Source organism: Gnatocerus cornutus, chromosome 3 (assembly GCF_029298725.1).
Source record: "Gnatocerus cornutus isolate USDA-ARS CGAHR chromosome 3, icGnaCorn1.1, whole genome shotgun sequence".
Taxonomy (NCBI): Eukaryota; Metazoa; Arthropoda; class Insecta; order Coleoptera; family Tenebrionidae; genus Gnatocerus; species Gnatocerus cornutus.
Window position 1 is genome coordinate 15,835,242 of NC_142235.1, and position 19,909 is coordinate 15,855,150.

The 19,909-nt window shown below is 38.1% G+C and overlaps 1 protein-coding gene and 1 non-coding gene across 2 annotated transcripts; both read left to right on the forward strand.

The window, feature by feature from the left end:
• The first annotated feature begins 3,166 nt into the window (after positions 1 to 3,166).
• On the forward strand, positions 3,167 to 19,374 carry LOC148177463 (uncharacterized). Its single transcript, XM_088033349.1, has 12 exons — positions 3,167 to 3,482; positions 3,567 to 3,619; positions 6,525 to 6,597; positions 6,650 to 6,759; positions 12,188 to 12,692; positions 12,793 to 13,905; positions 13,950 to 17,845; positions 17,932 to 18,008; positions 18,061 to 18,426; positions 18,475 to 18,561; positions 18,607 to 18,881; positions 18,930 to 19,374. Exons 1-12 carry the CDS (start codon positions 3,459 to 3,461, stop codon positions 19,017 to 19,019), a joined length of 6,669 nt encoding a protein of 2,222 aa, XP_087889475.1. The 5' UTR covers positions 3,167 to 3,458; the 3' UTR covers positions 19,020 to 19,374.
• TRNAC-GCA (transfer RNA cysteine (anticodon GCA)) lies at positions 6,292 to 6,363 on the forward strand. Its single transcript has one exon. It is a non-coding gene; the product is annotated as a tRNA-Cys (tRNA).
• Positions 19,375 to 19,909: the final 535 nt, after the last annotated feature.

Sequence of the window (19,909 nt, forward strand, 5' to 3'; positions counted from 1 at the left end):
GTGATTTTTAGTGGAAATTGTGTTTTGTGGGGTGCAAGGCGGTGGTTCTTTGTTCCGTCGTCTAAGGGTGGCTTCCCCTAAAGGTCAGTATCGTCTTTAAAATTCTGCTTCAACTTGGCACGAATTTTAGTAGCGGTATGTGCGGTGAACGTGCTGGAATGTCTATAAACTAGCTTTTTAAATGAATTTATTTTTGTAAAGTGCCGTTATTAAACTAGACTATGACAGTTTTTCCAAGCAGAAAATCAATAATTTATTCGCAACGAAACGGACGCCGCTGGCCTTCACGTTAAATTGCTAATTTCCCATCAGGATGGCGGAAATAAGCGTTTAATGTGCGCCGTTACGAAAGGGTGTGATGATGGTTTTAATTATCACGAAACGGTGGCTCATATGGTACAGTGGTCATTGCGGAAATGATTGGCAGAGGATGCGTGTCATGCCCCAGTTGCCCACATTGTGCCCGTTGTTTATTTATAAATGATTAAATATGATGGAAAAGTGGACGGAATTAACAGCGTTTCACAATTAATTGATAATGCTTGATCGATTCTTGGCGGTGTTGTGACTGTCAACGGTTATTGACATCGGTTTAGGCGAATTTAGTGTGAAGTTGGTTTTGTTTGTTGTTGCGTAATTGCGTCCGCAATTGTGTTTTTTTCTGCTCTTCCTGTTTCATTCATGTTCCAGTTGAGATCATTTTTTCTATTTTGCACTTGAAGGTCGAAGGTTTCAGGATTTTAGGTTTCCAGGTACTCGAATTATAATAAAACATTCTCAGGTTTTCTTCAGTTTTTAGGCTTCTAGCAAAACTTTTATCTTTAGATTCTCTTCAGATCGTCACTTTTTCAAGAGCTCGCAACATACATTTGTCAATTTTCCGATTTATGGAATTCTATAGAAAACGATCTCTTCTAAAATTTGGATATTTAGTACAGTTAATAAACAGTACCAAAATAATAATTTCTCCAATTTTCATTGTTTTAGATCTAAAACTATTCAACTTACAGAATTGTGTAGAAAATGATCGAAATTTTTGGCTCGTATGAAATTGAAAATTTCTAAAAATTCCTCTTCTTTTGAAATTTAGCACAATGTTAAACAAAATCAAAGTAATGGTTTATCTAAATTTCATTATTTTAGAATTAAATCTGTCCAAGTTACGGAACTTTATAGAAAGCGATCGAAATTTTTGGTTCGTCTAAAATCGAAAATTAAAAAAAAAATGTTTTTTGATCTAAAATTTGTAGCACAGTCAATAAACAGAAGCAAATTAATAATTTCTTCAAATTTCATTGATTTAGAATTAAAACTGCCCAAGTTACGGAATTTTATAGAAAGCGATCGAAATTTTTGGTTCACATAAAATCGAAAATTTCTAAAAAAAATTTTTTTTGCACTAAAATTTTGAAATCTAACACAAGTATTAAACAGAACTAAAGTAATAATTTCTCCTAAATTCATTGTTTTAGGGTTAAAACTGTTCAAGTTACGATTTTAGAGAAAATGATCGAAATTTTCGCTTCGATGAAATTAAAAATTTTAAAAAATTCTCTTTCTTGTTCTAAAATTTTAAAATTTAGCACCGTTAATAAACTAAATCGAAGAAATTTTGTCTCCAAATTCTATTGTTTTAGAATCAAATCTGTCTGTGGTTTGCAATAAGCCGAGAATTTCAAAAAATTCTCTTTCTTGATCTAAAATTTTAGTATTTAGCACAGTTAATGAACAGAAGCAAAGTTATAATTTCATTAAATTTCATTGTTTTAGAATTTCAATTTATGGAAAATCCAGATTCCTGTCAGGTGTATCCAATTCAAATTTGTCTTTAATTTTCAAAATTTTCCGGATTACATTTTATTTTTAGGTTTGACGAAATTTTAGGTTTTTCTCATGTATTTTTTGTTTATTTTGATATTTTTAAGCTGTTTAGATACTCAGTTTTTCAGATTTTTTCCTATTAATTGTAGATTCCTAGCTTTGTTTGTTCAACTTACTCTCATTCTTGGACATTTTTTTAGGTTTCAAGTTTTCACTTTCCCAGTTTTTTCTTGTATACATACTTTTCCAGCGCACTTTAATTTCTCCACTTCTCCCAACGATAATAAGATGAAAATCTCCGATTTCTACACATGAATGTAGTCATAAAAATAGAGCTTCTGTACTATAAAAACGAGACTCAGGAAAGCATAACGAACTCAGAAATCTCATTCACACTTAATTGAATTTGTGAATTCAATTTTAAGATTTACGAAACCAGGAAAGTAGAAACTTGGGGAGTGAAATCAGTTTTAATTAGTACCAAGTTACAATAGCAGCTATGCAGTTATTAAAATAGCAAAGACATGGTAAGTGAAAAAAGACAAAAGTTTCCGTACAAAGTCGATAATTTATATTTAGAATTGTTATCACAGTCAGCAGCAACAATATTATTGTTATGACAACACGGAAGAGAGCTTTGTTTGTAAATTCAGCGGTTTTTCTGACCGGAACTTCCGGACTTTGACAGGTGTGATGTAGCGGGTGTTCCATTAAAAACGAACTTTTTATTGAACACCCGATAGTTTTACTCCGGAATTTTATTTATTTGTTTCGTCACAGAACAACCTGTTTTCGTTATCTTCGTTTGTACATCGTGACCATTTTCGTTTGTTTTACGATAAGATTTTACCATTTTCTCGCTTCCATAACCCAATTTAGCACCTGATTTCACAAACAATGAACTACGAGGTTAATTAATTTGCTTTTAAGAAGACGTCGCCATAAATGGTTGAGACGTTTAAATTGTAATTACCGATGTCAAGATTTGACCCAAGTTTGGATTTTTGCAGAGGTGTGGTTCGTTTTTATTGCAGCGACTGTGCTACTTATTTTGAAAAATTCGTAATTTATTATTAATTTGATACGAGTGTGACTGACGTGAATCCAAGCAGCGTGACGCCATATCAACACCCTGATATCTAATATTGAGGTTGAAATGCAATATTCGGAATCTCCGGGGATTTTTTGCGATCCTTCTTGCATAACGCTGCCAGACGCCTCCCAAATGAGGAGCGCGCGGCGGGTGGAAATGCCACGAAATAAATTTAATCAAATTCTCCGAGTGCACTGTCTCCTAGAGCCGGCGCATCCCGGAAGCTGCACTATTGATCCATTGGACATAGAAACAAGAACACCTTTTGCAGTTATGACCTGGGGCAAGGCTGATAACGGTACAGTTTTCGGGCGGCCTTGAAATTACATAAGTGGCGTTTTTCCGGCTTCCTGATTTGCGAGGTTATTGCACCTGCTTAAACGGAAGGGTTAACGTGACGGGAACATTAAATTTGAATTTGCCGCCGCAGCAGCGCTGTTATCAACTGATAACAGCGATTATGGCGATTTGTTTGGAGAGAACATAACAGAAACATGAGTCAGTTCTGCGTGAAAATGAAGCGAAGGATTTAAGTGTAGTAATCATGTTAAACCTCTTTAAAAGCAAGGTAACAGTTTTGTTGCTCCTTTGTTTGCGATTTTATCAATGATGAGCGTTTCGATGTTAATTAATGACCGTTTTATTGTTACAGAAGGACCCAGTTAAGGCTCCGGTGAAGTCTTCGAAGAAGACGTCATCCAACAGGTATTGTTGTTTTTTTTCTTTGATCTTCCGTGTTGGTTTGCAAGTGGTTACACCTACATCGAATAATTGTTATTAAGTGTACTCTTGTGAGTCACGTTACCGGAAATCAGGAGTTTCCCTTTAGACCAGACGAGGGCGGAAGTTTATAACCGTCGTCATGGTATTGCGAATACAAGCCCTCGACAGCACCGTTACATGAATTACATAATAATTAAACACAACGGTTTGGTGTTTGGTCGGACGAAAAGCGCAGTTATGAAATTGTTTATGGGAGAGATAGGCAACACATTATACGAGATATTTATGTTGAGTGTGGCTAAAAATGCTTGAATATTTTATACAATTTCTCCAATCTGAAATTTTTATATTTTAAGTACATGAATTCGAGTTATCAATCTAATCAATCGTATTAACTAATCAACAACCTGAATGTTATCTGCATCAAAAGATAAAATATTTACAAGAGGACTTAAAATATTAGTTCCTACAATTATTGTTTTGTAATTTTCATTAGAAATTCTGTCATAACATTGATGAAGTGAATAATAAATTGTAAGAATTTAATAATGCGATACAGTGATAATGATAAAATATGAAATAGAAAGTTTTAGCAGAAATTTTGTTTCGTCAACTAAGCGAATTATGGCTAATGTGTCACCATTTCGCCGAATATTTATTTTTAGATTATGCGGTTCTGGCTATTAATTGATGACACAACGTTATCAACATGCTGGTAATAAACTTGTGATTTCGAGTGTTTTTTGTTCGTTTTATTATTGATCATTTTTGTAGCTTTGATATTCTTATATTTTTAAATTTTCAGATTTCAGTGCCAAAATTACAATTTTTTCAAACTTCTAGATTTTTGTTTAATACCCGAATTCCTGACTTTTTTAATTATTAAAATTTATTTTTTGAGTCAGTTTTCTAATTCTTTTCCTATCAGTTTTAAAATCTTTTATTCCAGAAGTTCTCAAACTTTTAAAAATTATTCCAGTATTGTTAATCTAAATTCTTATATTCTTTATTTTTTTATTTATTTGTGAAATTCCTATTCACAAATGAAATACACTTTCAAATTTTCGACTTCGGAGACTCAAATGTCTTAATTTTATCAATTTTCATTATTATAAGCGAGTTTTGGATTTTTAAAATTCAGATTTTTATTTCAGTCTAAAGTTGGCTGCTTCTTTATTTCTCTATTTGCATATTTTTTGATGAACTTGAAAAACTATAATTAAGAAATCGCCATAAAAAATATTCTCATATTTTAAATTTTAGATTTCGAAGTGCTAAAATTACAGTATTTTCAAAATTCTGGATTTTTTGTTTTATCTTCGAATTTCTGTCTTTTTTAATTATTAAATTTAAGTTAAGTTCCAATTTTGTAGGGTTAGTTTTCCAATTTTTTCATTCTCAGCTTTAAAATCTCTTATTTCAGTGGTTCTCAATCTCAAAGTTTCAAAATTATTGCAGTATGTATTAATATTCAAAATTTTTAAACTCTTTTTTTACAATCAGTTTAAATATTCTTTAGTTTTAAAATTCCCAATTATTTGATTTTTTATTTGTGAAATTTTAATTTTTCTATTTACAAATTATGTTACAAGTTCTTCATTTTTTAGATTTTTTGCTCAGTTTAGATATTGTTGGATTCTTCACTTTTCAGTTTTAACATTCTCGAATTTTATGCTTTTAACGTTTTAGATTTACAATTCAGATTTTTGTTTTTTATTTCTCTGGTTGCAAATTTCAGGTTGAAATCTTTCGATTAATTTCAAAAACTGAAATTTTGAAATTGCGATTGAAAAAATATTCGTATATTTTGCAAATTTTAGATTAGAAAGTGCTAAAATTCCAGTTTTTTTTTATTATTAAATTTAAATTTAGCTTCAAATTTTTCAGATCAGTTTTTATATTTCTCCCTTTTCAGTTTTCAAATCTTTTATTTCTGTGGTTTTTAAACTTTTAGAACCATTGCAATATGAGTGTTTTACAATTTTCAGATTTTTTTCCCAGTCAGTTCAGATATTCTTTACTTTTAAAATCTTTAATTCTGAGATTTTTCATTTGTGAAATTCAAGTCTTTCGATTCACAAATTAAATTCCCGAGCTATACTTCCAAATTTTCGGTTCCGGAGACTCTCCAATCTCTCAATTTCTTCAATTTTCATATTCTTTGTTCAGATATTCTTGGATACTTTACTTTTCAGTTTTAAAATTTTCAAATTCTGTTCTTTTTATTTCTCTGGTTACAAATTTTCAGATTGAGATTTTAGGGTTAACTTGAGAAACTGAAATTTAGAAATCACAGCCAACTTGAAGCACATTTTTCTCCAGTTTTTAACCTTTGTTATTTTTCCAGTGTACACAACCTTGAAAGCAATTTATCACGATTACTAACACCGGTGTAGTTCTTTAATTAACAAAAATAAATATAAATCTTACGCTTTATTCATTCATTAAAGTCAATATTAGTCAGAATGAAAAATTAATTTTCAAGAATTAAACCAAGGTCTGTTTGCTTAATGATAAACTATTTCTCTTTGTAGTAGAAATAAAACCGACGCTCCTCTAATCCGAGATTAACATAAATTTCGGGTAATCTCAAAAGGAAATGTGTAGGTTCGTAATGTAGATTTAGAAGTCGTATAAGAAAGCGAACGAACGTCGGGGGTATAGCTCAGTGGTAGAGCATTCGACTGCAGATCGAGAGGTCCCCGGTTCAAACCCGGGTGCCCCCTCAATTTTTTTTCACTCTTTTTTCAATTCCCATAAATATCTCGGCCATGAAAGAGTCGTCGACCAGACAACGGTCACCGTATCAAGTGTTTAAGGTTAATCGGTCATCATTGATTGTCATTCACAATGCTTCTCATTGTTTATATCTGATCTTGAATTTCAGGACCGGAGTCAGGACGCCCAACACCGAAACCAAGTCGTGGTTCAGCAAAACGAACAAAAACAAAGAAGTTCATGTAGGTAGCAAAAGAATGAGACCTTGATAATGATTACATTCGACCGTTTCAGGTAAAAACCATTTCAGCGTCGTCTCCAGCTTTGGATAACAATAATGATCGAAGAAAAATTCACGCGAGGCCGTTGAGTGTTGTTGGAGATGGAAATGTTACTTTGAGAAGGTGAGTTGGAGGATTTTGTGGTGTCAGTCTTGGAAACGACGGAAATGGAGAAAGTTATTTGGGTGATAATTTTAATTAAAGACAGGAGGAAGTTGGACTATTTATAAAAGTGGGAGGATATTATGACACGAGAGCGATAAGTGACGTGAGTGGGGCGAGAACAATTTTTAACGCCGAGGGAGGAAAAAGTCAAACAATAATGACGCGACTTGTCATATAAAGACATTATTTGTACACTTCATATCGTGTCAAATTTCCCAGCTGTCATCCAGATGGTGCTTTTCCTAACCAACTGATTGTGGTTGCAACAATAACTTGATTAATATCAACAAAGAGAACAAAGACACGTGTCCGCTACGCGAGGTTTGACTGTATTAAATTGGCATTTCGAAGTAAAAAAATGAATTCCGCAATAGACACTAATAAAGGTTGGCCACAATAATTCCCATGCACAAACACATGTTTTTAATGATCACACATAAAACACAAATAACTGCATTTACATGGTTACATATCGGCGTCATGGCCTACTTTCCTTTACTAGTTAATTTTGTCGGTAAATTTCCACGAGTCCGGTCCTGCTTTCGTATCACCACTGCGAATACCTTTGTCTAGAAAAATGTACTCAGCAATTTTACGACCACACTTGCAAGACAACAATCTACATAGACCGGCGATTTTTCTACCCTGTCTTCCTGTTCCCACGCCTCCTGCGGGTTTATAAAAAGGGCCGCCATATGTCGACACCGCCGTAGTTATTTCCTATTATTTTTAAAAGCGCCGGAAATTCGTTGTCGATTATTTTCGGGTTTCCGTGATTCAGATGTTGATGAAGGTTGTCATTACGATGACGTGTTCTTTTTAGGGATTTTTCGGGCGGGATGGTGGTAGTGGAATTGGATCAAGTGACATGGTGGGTTGGGGTTAAGTTTTTTTAGCCTTGATGAGACAATAAAGATGGGAAACCGGTCGAATGGGACTGGGCGGCGCTAAATGTTAGTGGAATTTGTTTTTTCTTCATTTTTTTTTGTTTTTTGTTTTTTCTCTACTATATAATTATTTTTCTCATGAAGAGAGTCTGCTCTGCAATTTTTCTACATCTTTGCCTCAATTAAATTTTTTCTTTCTTCTCTAATTTTTTTTTATTACGTTTTACCTTTTTATTGTTCTCTTCTTTTTTGTTTTCACATTTATATATTCCTTTCTTCCATTTTGATTTCCGAGACAAATTTCGAAACAGTTCAATAAAAGTTGTCAATCGAGGCGCCAAGAAGTTCGATAACCTTTGGAGTATCGCAATACAAACTTCAAAACGAGTCAATTTACCGATTAATTTATTTTAATGGGTCCAATCTTTGACTATTTTTTTAATAATCTGTCAAAACTACCAGTACAATGATTAGAAAGAGTACAGTGCACAATTCTCATTGTCGTTAGATCGCGTCTTCTCTGCCTGATAATTACTTTGAGTCATGGCCACCTGTAATCTGTCACGTGCATCATACCACTATCTAGCCTACTCCGACTCTGCAAATTTATAGCACCTTGTACTACGAATTAACTTAATTGGAAAAACGTGTGACTTTTCGCCTACACTTGAAAAATTGCCCACAAAGCAAATTCCTAACCTTGAAAGGTCATTCCGTGTTTACTAGATTTTTCGAGTTATTAATTCGATTTTAAGCGAAGGTGACCTCGGCAAAGGTGTAGACGTAAAAAACGGTGATAAAATGTGAAGCATAACAAGCAGCGATTAACATTTTAATCCTTCTACAATAACATAAATAAGAGATAATTTCCGAATATGGCATTACGGCCCTGTTGAGAGCGGTCTACCTCAGTACCCCCACCATCACGTATCACCAACGGTCGCCTTCTTGATAGTTATTCGAACGAAGCAGAGAGTTTACGTTGTCAAGGTGGTTGTGCGTGATTCGTGTTTGTTTTCGTATACACAAACTGTATACACAGTCATTTGTTAATATAGTGCACTTTTATACAGTGTCGGGGGTGATCTAGTGATACTGACGATGGTTTTTCATAACCGAAACGTGGTGGTGATGCAAAGCCGCCTTTCTAATGGGCAATAGAGAAATTCAAGTTAGTTTTTACCCTCATTTTTATTATGCAAAGTTCGGCCAATCTTGGCTGCAACAATAAAAACAAATTACTGACGATGAGCACGGCCTACTTTCTCTACAAGATCGCGAGGTGGGATCTGAACTCTTTTGTTTTTTTTTGTTACACACTCATTTCATTGAGGAATTTGCGCAATATAACGATAAGATAAAAAAAAATGATACAGTTAATCCAGGGGCGTAACCACGAACGCCACTGGTGCAAAAACCGGACTCCCGGGTTACCTACCTGGATTACCATTTTTGTCGGTAATGGAGCAGATCTCGATATAGAGAAAACCACAATTTTTTGTCGCGGTTTAACTGGGAAAACGAAGTCCGGAAAGACAGGACCGGATTCGAACGGATCTGTTCTGGGCTCGATATAACTTCACGTTCAAGGCCATCGGGTGCTTAGCTGTTATCTTGAAAAATTCCCAGCATTTTTTGTCTCGAGTTTCAGGCTCGGGTGTCTTGGATTTATTGCAAAATTAATGGAGAGAATGCGCTCACTTTCCCTTCTAATGTCGGGTAAATTTTGCTAATTTCGTGGGAATGGCGCGTTTCCGGTCTGGGATTGTTATTTCCCCAATCGAAATTTTTGGTGCTGGTGAACTTGGATTTCGTCATTCTTTTTAGGTTGCGCTATCAGTTTTTATAGTTGTTAAACAAAATGAAAAATGTTATCAGGTTATCACTAGTGCGCCTTGAAAATGAGGCTTTTGTCACAAGTTTTAAACACGGAATTTTCTAATTTTGAGCCAAAAGAGCTTATTTGTTCCCTGTCTAAATTAACAACAGTTGGGTAAATTGTTTTATTAACTACAAAATTTTAGGACACGAAAAGTTGTTTCTAGACGAATTTCCATTTTTTAAATTTGAATCTTGGCCATTTTATGGCTAAAACGGTGGAGTTTTTTTATTAACCCTGCCAAGATCCGAGAATCTAGAGCTGAAAATACAAATTTTAAAAATTTTCACTCTTTCAATGTATTAATTTTTTTGAAATTTTACCACTAAAATGAGTAGTTTTGGTAGTTTTAACGCCAAGGGCATAAAATTTTGTCGTTTTTAAATCTGCCTAATTACAAAATTCTAGAGCAAAAGAGACAAACTTTAGAGTCTATATTTTTAGTAAGATGCAAACATTTTCAACGGCCTTTATTTCTGGTAATTTAAATGCTCTAACTGTTCTAATTTAAAGAAGTTTCTAGTTTTTCCTCTTAGATCAACTGGTCCAAATTTCAAAATTCTAGAGCAACAAAGAAATAAATTTAAAAGTTTTTATTTTTACGGGCCGGAAATTCCAAACACTCGCTATGAAAACTTCTGATTCTGTCAATTTTAATGCTCGAACAATAGAATTTGTAGGAGTTATTGGTGTCGACTTATTGATGATTTGAACCAAATTTCAAAATTCTAGAGAAACAGTCAAAGAGTAGAAATGTTAATTGTTGAAATGAGCCCAAAATTTGAAGCACTTTTTGTGAAGTCGCTAATTTGATTAATTTTGTTTTTATAACAATGTGGTTTAAGGCTATGGGAATAAAATTTGGCGTCGTTTTTAAACAAAATTCTAGAGAATAGAGTAATAAATTTTAGAAGTTTTTATTTTTACGAGCCGGATATTGCAAAAATTTTATTTGTCATTTTGTCAATTTTAATTTAATTTAACAATAGAATTTGTAGAATTTATTTGTTTCGACTTATTCATAATCTGTACCAAATTACGGAATTCTAGAGCAACAGAGTCAAATTGTAGAAATTTTATTTGTTGAAATGAGCCGATGATTTAATTAACTTTTTGTGAAGTCCCTAATTTGTTTAATTTTGTAGAATAGTCCACAATTCTGTCATATTTCAAAATTCTAGAGCAAAAATGACAAATTTTAGAAAATTTTGATTCTAGAATGACTCAAAATTTACATATTTTTTAGTCTCAAATCAATTTAATTGAAAATGAATATTGTTTTACTACCAAGTTATTGAAATTAAGAGCAAAAAAAAATTACTTAAGTAGAGTACAAATTGTACTCAATTAGAGCGCACTAAAACAGGTAAAAATGTCACCTTTCCTGTCAAAACAGCTCTAAATTTAAGAACTGTAGCGTCAATATTGCTTTATTGTTAGACAAACAAAAACTAGAATAAGAAAAATTAACACAAACTCGATAATGAAAAAATGACGGTACGAAAAAATACCTTTCATTTCCGAAATGGAAAGTTTCATTTTGCTCCAGTTTCTTTTATTCATCGTATTTTATCTAACGTGATTAAACTCTTATCTCTTATATTTACATAAGATAGATAGTGTTCTCAAAATAAATCGATAATAATAAAATAATAATAACAACACATTTTTTTAGCTTCTTTTTACACAAAACACAAACTAAATATTTTCCCACCGGAAATTACATAAACCTTGCAACAATTAACGTAACAAATCCGTTGATCCAAGCATAACCGGACTTTTTTAACCGCCTTCCAATGCCACAAAATCGAGCAATTTTCTTATGTAAGTCACGAAATCGGGACAACAATGTCTTGACGCATCCTCTAAATTTACAATACAAACACTGCCTGACCTTGGTTTGGAATTAAAGACCTATTAACACCGTGAGAAACATACGTTATAATGTATAGCATCCTTCCTTGACGATTAGAGGTGCAGTCACGCTCCAATTAATCAAAAAGTAATGGAGAGACGTTCTGCAGCTGTCGCACATCTGGGCAGGTATCTGGGTCGAAAGAAAATGACGATTTCCATCGACCTCTTGGCACGGCGCGGCCCAAATTTTTAAGGAGTTTCGTGCTGTGCGTAAAAACACTTTGAACGCTTGATCTACAAACGGCCGTTTGATCTGATCTTGACGGGTGTGACTAATAGTTCGATTTAAAACTAATTTATCTCGCTAATAATTGCAAGAATGGCGATAATAACAACAAAACTGACCTCTGAGTTATTTTATTTATAAAATATCCAGTTCCATAAATAGCCTTCCATATTAACCTTCAGCTGTTCAATACCATTCATAAGCCCGAGAAAAGACTTGTTTATCTCCCGATGACTTTTTTTCGTTGCGTCTATTAGGCGCCCAACTCAGGGGTCAATCGTCGGATTTAATGAGAACATAATCCAATTTAAGTAAAGCGTTTATCGAGAAATGGCCCCGCTTACGTCACTCCTATAAACGAGGGAAAAACTACCTTCAAAACCCACTCATTTCAGCGCCCGCCGTTAAAAGACTGACACCCAAAAGTTGTTTGTTTGCTATGGTGAAAATGAAAAGCATCAAAGCAATATTTCGTAGAGGACAGCAATCGTCCAAAGTGGAAGCTCCAACACCCGAAGACTTATCCAGATCGTCGTCCGTCACCAACATCAATGTCGATCAAAGAGCCAAAGGCGCCAAACCGAAAAAAGCCGACTCGAAAGACAAGTTAGACAAAGTCGGAGAGAAAAAACATGACAAGAAACTGAGCAAGAATAATAATAAAGAGACGGGGAACGCGGAGATCGACGTCGAAGCGTTGCAGAAGCAGCTGGCTCAGATGGCTAATGATAAGTCGAGCTTGGCGTTGCAACTCGGGGAACAAACTGGACAACTTCACAAGTTACAGAAGGAGATTGCCGATTTGAAGATGTTACAGGAAGAGTCTAACCAGAAGCTCGAGCAGATGGCTGAAGAGAACACCATCCTGAGGAACCGCTTGAGGGATGTGGCGCACTCGCCGCTTTCCGACAACGAGAAGCAGCAATTGCTCTACGAGTCCCATCGGCACCACAGCTCGGCGCCGGCCTCCATAGCCACCAATGTAAGTCCTACGTACGTCTTAACACCTGTCAATTCCCAACATTTGTCGACTTTTTGACAAGTTTAGACACACGTCACCAAATTTCATTCGTTTTTCTTAGTTGTTAGATGACGGCGGCGACGTGACGACGTGTCCGACCCCAGAATGGGACAAGCACTCCAGTAGCAACGTCAGCGAGGTCTCCGTCGCGTGTCTCCAGGATAAGATCAACCAGATGCAAGAGACCCATTATAGTACGAACGAAGAGCTCCAAGCCACCCTCCAGGAGTTGACAGACCTCCAGAGACAACTCACCGAGCTCCAACAAGAGAACTTGCGTTTGAACGACGAGAAGAACTTGATGTTCGAGTCGCTATGTCGGCAAACCGAGCGATTGAACGACTCCCGGGGCGAAGTTGAGTCTCTAAAGCAGCTTCTCTACAAAGACGAGAATGGGCAGTTTGAAACCGCCGCTGAACGCGAGCAGAAGTTGGTGGATCTGCTCAAATCTGCCCAGGAGGAACGCGAAGGATTGTTAATGAAGCACGAGCAGATGAGCAATGAATTAGATGACGCGAGGTCCTCCAATCAGGTGCACAATGGAGAGATCCTCCAGCTCTCGGAGCGGGTTAAAACTCTTGAGAGTACTTTGGACGCGAAACACGCCGAGCACAAGCAGTTGGACCAAGAACTGGCTCTAGCTAAAGACCAGAGCAGTAGCAGGCATATTGAAATCAACCGCTTGAAGGACCTCCTGGAGAACGCGCGGACGAAAATCAACGAGCTGGAGCAAGACCGCGCGTTGAGCGACAAGTCGGAGTTAGACGAGCTTCTGGATAACGCCCGCAAGGAGAAGGACGCTCTAGAGTCAGAAGTGGCGCACTTAAAAGAGAAGCTCGCGCTGAGTAAGAACGAGAGCGAGAAGTTCAGAGAGCAAGTCTCAATTCTACAAGAAGAATGCAAAGTCACGAGGAACAACGCGAAGACCACTCAATCAGACCTGGAGTACAAGCTGGAGAAGCTCCTGAGCGAGAAAACCGCGCTGTCTGAGCAGATGCAACAGTTCCAGGAAGCCGTCAGCGAGCTGCAGGTGCAAAACCAGTGCCACCAAGACGACAAGAGACAACTTTCGGCGGTCCTGTCGGAAACCCAACGAAACTTGAACGAATCAGAGCGGAAGGTGGCGGAGTTGGAGAACGAGCTCGCGGAGTTAAAGAAGACGAAGCAGGAACAGGTGAGTTGTTACAAGAGATGGCCAAAGCTCATGTTTAGTTCCAGGAGGAAGAATGGGAGAAGTTCCAGAATGACCTCTTGACTTCGGTCCGCGTCGCAAACGACTTCAAAACCGAAGCCCAACAAGATCTCCAAAAACTTATCATGGAGAACAAGTCGGGAAGAGAGCGTATCAAGCAACTCGAAGCGCAGCTCGAAAAACTCAAAGGTAAGTCGCATGACTCCCGAAGAAAACCGTCCACTTCGCGTTTGACCAATGAAGAGAGACTCATGTCGTCTCTCAACCGGAGGTATAATGAAATTGGAGACTTACCGGAGTCCGAGCTAAGTGAAGAACAAAGAGCGATCAGAGCGTTGAAGAAGCACTACGAGCACCCGCGGCAGAAGCCCGTGGCGCACAAACCGAAAGACAAACTCGCGATCAGTAAACCGTCTTTGGATTCGGTTTTATCAAACCCGAAGTTGGAGAAATTTGTATCGGACGCGGAGCTCCGGAGCGTAGAAACGCCGTTGTACTTCTCCGATGATGAGAAATATAGACAGAGCATGTCGCCGAGGAAGATGTCGCTGATTGATGGTTTAGGGGCTCCGGCCGATGAGGTTATCTTGACGAGGCACAACTCGAAGGTGCGCAGCGACTGTGGGGTGCACACTGAACGAATAGAAGACCACAGCAGGAGGAAGAGCCTCTCTGACTTACCGAAGAATTTAATACCAGATGAATCCGGTTTGAAACGGTACGACAGCACGGATGATCTTTCCGGTTCCAAACCGCGCTCGCGAATTAGTCTGAGTGTCAGGACGTTGGACGAGATTTGCAACGCGATTGATCCTAACACTCCTGAAGAACAACTGACGAAAGAACAACGTTTAGCGCTGCGCATGCGCGAGGTTCTCACCAAAGAAGGAAGAAAAGCGACGCTGAAGAAGAATCTCAAGCTTCCACGCAACAAGATCGTCATCAGTCGTCCGACGAAAGACTCAGTTGAGAACAACGAGAAGTTGTATAACATTATGAATGACCCAGTGATCAGAAGCGTGACTCCTGAGAAAGTGGTCAAAAGAAGCAAGAAGATCAAAGGGGGGAAAGATCGGTACAGTATGCCGGTGGCAAGACATGGCGGCTCCCTTAGAGTTGACAAAAAGAGTCGGAGTTACAACGATATTTGTTTCAAGTTTGGTCCGAACATGTACTCAGAGCAAGAAGTTGATAAAGATACTTTAAATCCGGTGCTTCCTCCGGAGGAATTCCGGGATCCCGCCCCGTCGATGATTCAAGATAATTCGGTCTTCCGGACATTCCAAGTCAATAATAACACTTTTAAGAGGGAGCATGGAATTCTGGACCAGGACGATCATTTGTATGACGAGATCAGTCATGAGGATGATCTCTATGACGAGATTGCTAAGAATGCCGTCCAGAAGCGTCCCGAAGGAAAATCGTCTGACGATGGTACGCCCAATGAGGTCATGAAGAAGCGTCTTGATTACAACGACGATAGTCCTGAAGGAGAGTCGTTTTCCGACAATGATGATAACGGCCATAAGAATTATAAAACCACAGCCGAAACGCTGAACGAAGTTATAAGGAGACGTCTGGAGTACAGCGATGACAGTGTTGATGGAGAATCGGTACCCGACAATGACCATGATGGTAAAACCTCAGCCGAAACGTTGAACGAAGTCATGAGACGTCTGGATCACGACGATGAGCTACGCTTCGAAGACCTAGACGAAGAAGAAAGAAGAATGCGGCGAGGGACTCGACAGAGGTTCAGTCAAGTTGTTGGTGAGATAAAAGAGAAATTTTGTAAGTCCAGTGATGAAGAAACGGAAGAAGGCATAATTTCTGAAGACGATACAGATGGTCATGTTCTGACAGCTTTTGATGTCGTCGCTGCAAAACCTTTAGACACTGATTTAGAGTGGATAGATGCTGATGACGATGAGGGCACGAATATAGATGACGATGACAATAGAGAAAGTCAGATAGAGGACCTTTTAAGGGAGCCGAAAAAGAAAGATGAAATAGATAAAAAGGAAGATTTTGCGTTCGTACCAGTGTTCCAATTTATGGATCTTCCTAAGCCAGAAAGTGACAATGAGAGCGAAAAATTAGCCCCCATAGATGTAGAACGAGAGCTCGATCAAATTCTAGGTCTTTCAAAGCACCACAAACCAGAAGAAAGCGAAGAAGTAGTCGTAGCTGTTCATATAACGCCTGTAGATCAGTTTCTAAATCTTCCTGACACGGAAGAGATCAAAGAACTAACGCCCATAGATCTAAATCAGAATAGCTTCCAAGATGATAATTCAGATGTAGATCAAGATTTAGATTTTGGCAACGAACTTGGTCATGATCAGAACGAAAATGAAATTAGGGTACTGTCTGTAGATGTTAAACCGGTAGATCAACTTTTAGAATTATCTAGTTCTGAGGAGGAACTAGAAGAAATAAAAGAATTAACACCCATAGATATTGACCTAGAAGATCTAAATCAGAGCGAGCCACAGGAAGAAGAAGTAACTGTCGTGGCTGTGGATGTAGCACCAGATTTTGGTCTTTCTGTTTCTTCGGATCTAGAAGAGATCAAAGACCCATCACACAATGATCAGAATGCTCAGCAAAAAAATTACGTGACTGTCAATCTTCTAGATCTTCCTGTTTCTGAACAGAATTCGCAAATTGAAGAATTGGCACCTGTAAATGTAGATCAGAAGAATCTTCAAGAAGAAGAAAGGAAATATTGTTTTGATCAGCAAGAAGATGAATTAAAAATGAAGGATCCACAAAAAATCATAGAATTGTTACCTCTAGATGCAGATCAGGACCTTTTAGACGGTGACCAAGAAGGAACCGTCGCTGTCGTGGAGGTGAAACACCAAACTCTAGATCCTCGTGACAAAGACGATGTAATAAAAGAACTGGCACCAATAAATGTGGAGACGAGCTTTTTAGACAATGACCAAGAAGAAACCGTCATTGTCGTAGATGTTAAACCCGTTCTTCATCCTCTAGATCCTCGTGACAGAGACGATGTGGTAGAAGAACTGGCACCTATAGATGTGGAGAAGAGGTTTCTGGACAATGACCAAGAAGAAACCCTCATTGTCGTAGATGTTAAACCGGTTCAGAAAGCTCTTGACGACGAAATAGAAAAAACAAAAATCGTACCGACACTTTTCAAAGAAGCAGACCAAGACGTCGATGACTCACTAGAGCGTATTCTCAATCCCTCTTCTTCCCGTCGGCGCAGAAATCAAAAAACTGATCCAAAGGTGGCCGACGTTGTCATCACAGACAACATGTTGGCAATGTTGGAACCACCAGATGAAGCAAAAAAGGAGTACACGCTCCTCACTGACGATTTGAACGCACAACTGGAAGACGATGACGACACTGAGTTAACAGAAGAAGAGCTAACCTTGATAGACAACATTAAAAGCAACATTGACTTCAGAAAGTTGTCAGGCTTCCAACCCAAAGACTTGAAGATGATCTTCGACATGAAAGAGAAGTACCTAGAAGACGAAAACACCGTAGAAATGCGTTCAAGCTCACCACTGGACGAAATCAGAAGTTATCTTACTGAAGACGAAGCTTCCAAGCCGGAGCGAGTCTTTCCGGAAATTCTCTCGCCTTCTAAAGAGCCGCAGGCGCCGGTATACGAGCCTGTTTATGCAAATTTCTATGTTTCTTCGTCAAGGAACACGTTGAACGAGCCTGTAGCTTCGGGAAAAAAACCAGCGGCTACTCCTAGGTTCACTTCTTTGGGCGATGAATCGAGTTTTAGCGAATTCGGGGGTCAGGTTGAACGCACACGCTTCAGTATAACGTATGATCGTAAAAAAGGGGACTCGTTCAAGGAAAGCAACCAAGAAAAATCAGCTAACGTCCAAGATTTGAAAGCGAGATTCGAACGTTTGTCTCAAGTTTTGCAGTAAGTTTGTAATGGCAAAAGCAGCAATAAATAGGTTAAGTTTTTCTTGTTTTTATTCTTCCTGGTCCATTCTTATTGAAGTACAGTCAAGGTAACTATCGTTTGTTGTTTTTTATGTTGGTGCAACGTTCTGCGAATTGTGCTTCAATAACGATGCGCTTCTGTCTGTCTTTCACCCGTTTGGTACTTTTGACTAATCCGCGTCTCTTTTTTAGCCGCCGGTGAACCTCTCCCGATCCGTCCAACAAGCTTCCAAGTCGACGATCTCACCAGCAGAAGACCTAAAGTGACTCTGAGCCGCCAAAACAGTCGCCAGTCGGTCAAAAGCCTCATCGAAACCATAGAAAACGCCGGGAAGCCCGTCACGAAAACGATTAGTTTGAATTCGATGTCAAGAAGCAGCTCTGCGTCTTCTTTGAACTCGTTGCAATCAGACGTGAAAAGTCCTTCGAGTCCTGGAGTGCCGTCACCAGGGTCTCCATTGCGTGGCGGCGGCGACTGGAGCGAGCCGATTAAGACGCCGCTGAAGGAGCAGCAGCCGAATAAGATCAACAGAGACTGGAGCAAGGGCGTCATTTCCGGTAAGCAGTGGTACCAACGGAAAAATTTATCTTCAAGTTTTCTTCCAGTTAAATCGAAGCCCGACGACGGCTACAAAGAGTCCATTCTGCAAAAGGGTCTCGATTACTCCCGCCGCAACAGCTACTCTGACTTAAGTAAGTTACTTGAGCCCTTTTCGTGTTACTACTGTTACTTTGTAGGTGAGCGCAAAGACCCACTTAACGGTTTAGTGAAAAATGGGGGCTCCAAACGCAACGCTCTTCTCAAATGGTGTCAAAACAAGACGGTGGGCTACCGGAACATCGACATTACGAATTTTAGTAGTTCTTGGAACGACGGTCTTGCCCTGTGTGCTCTTCTGCACACGTATTTACCAGATCGTATTCCTTACGATAGTCTCACACCGCAGGAGAAGAGGAGGAATTTTTCTTTGGCTTTCAACGCGGCGGAGAGCGTCGGAATACCAACGACTCTGGTGAGTTTCTCTTGGTGAGGACTTAATTGTGATTAAATTTAATTGCAGAATATTAACGACATGATTCAGTTGGAGCGCCCCGATTGGCAGCAGGTCATGGGATACGTCACTGCGATCTACAAACACTTTGAGACTTAATTCTGTGATAAAACAGATTGTGGCTTATTTTTGGTTACCAAAGACTTAGGTGGTGTGTGACAACTTTTTTGGAAATTGCGTTTACTGAGAAAAGTATTTTGTATAATATTTACTCAAATCTTATGTCTAGTCACGAGGTTTTTGAAAACTTTTATCGATTGACTAATTAGTCAAACTGGCAGTACGTTTTTAGTATTGGAAAAAAAGAATGAAGACTGTGTAGTCATTTAGTTAAGAATTACTATTTTTTTTATTGACTTAAACGTAGGTTAAGGTTAGTTATCCAGTCTTGTTGTTTGTAAAGTTATTATTTTGTATTTGTTTGTGGAAAATAAAATTATTTAAATAATCAGAACTGGGGACTTTCATTATGCGCGTTGGCACCTTACTTCAAATTTGACAGTTAACCGAAAAATTCAAAGAGTTTACGGTGCTAACGACAAAACTAAACTAAATAACGATGTTAATGGTAAACTTGGCACACCTGGCAGAGTTAGTCGCCAAATTGTCGGAGTTATCGGTTCAAATGACGTTATTAACAACGTTAATAGCAGCAGTGGCGGAGCTGACGGTAAACTCGACGGAGTTTACGGCAAAATTGAAGGAGTTATCGGCGTTGATAGCAAAATTTGCGATGTTAACAGCAAAAATGACTGAGTTAATGGTAAAATTGATGGAGTTAACGGCGTTAACGACAACATTGAAGTAGACAACGGGGTAAATAGCAAAATTGGGGGAGTTAACGGCTAATTGATCGAATTAACGGCGTTATTGTCAAAATTGATGGAGTTAACGGGAAAATCGAAGGTGTTTACATAAATATTGAAGGAGTTAACGGCAAAATTGTCGGAATTAACAGCGTTAGTAGCTTAATTGGCGGAGTTAACAGC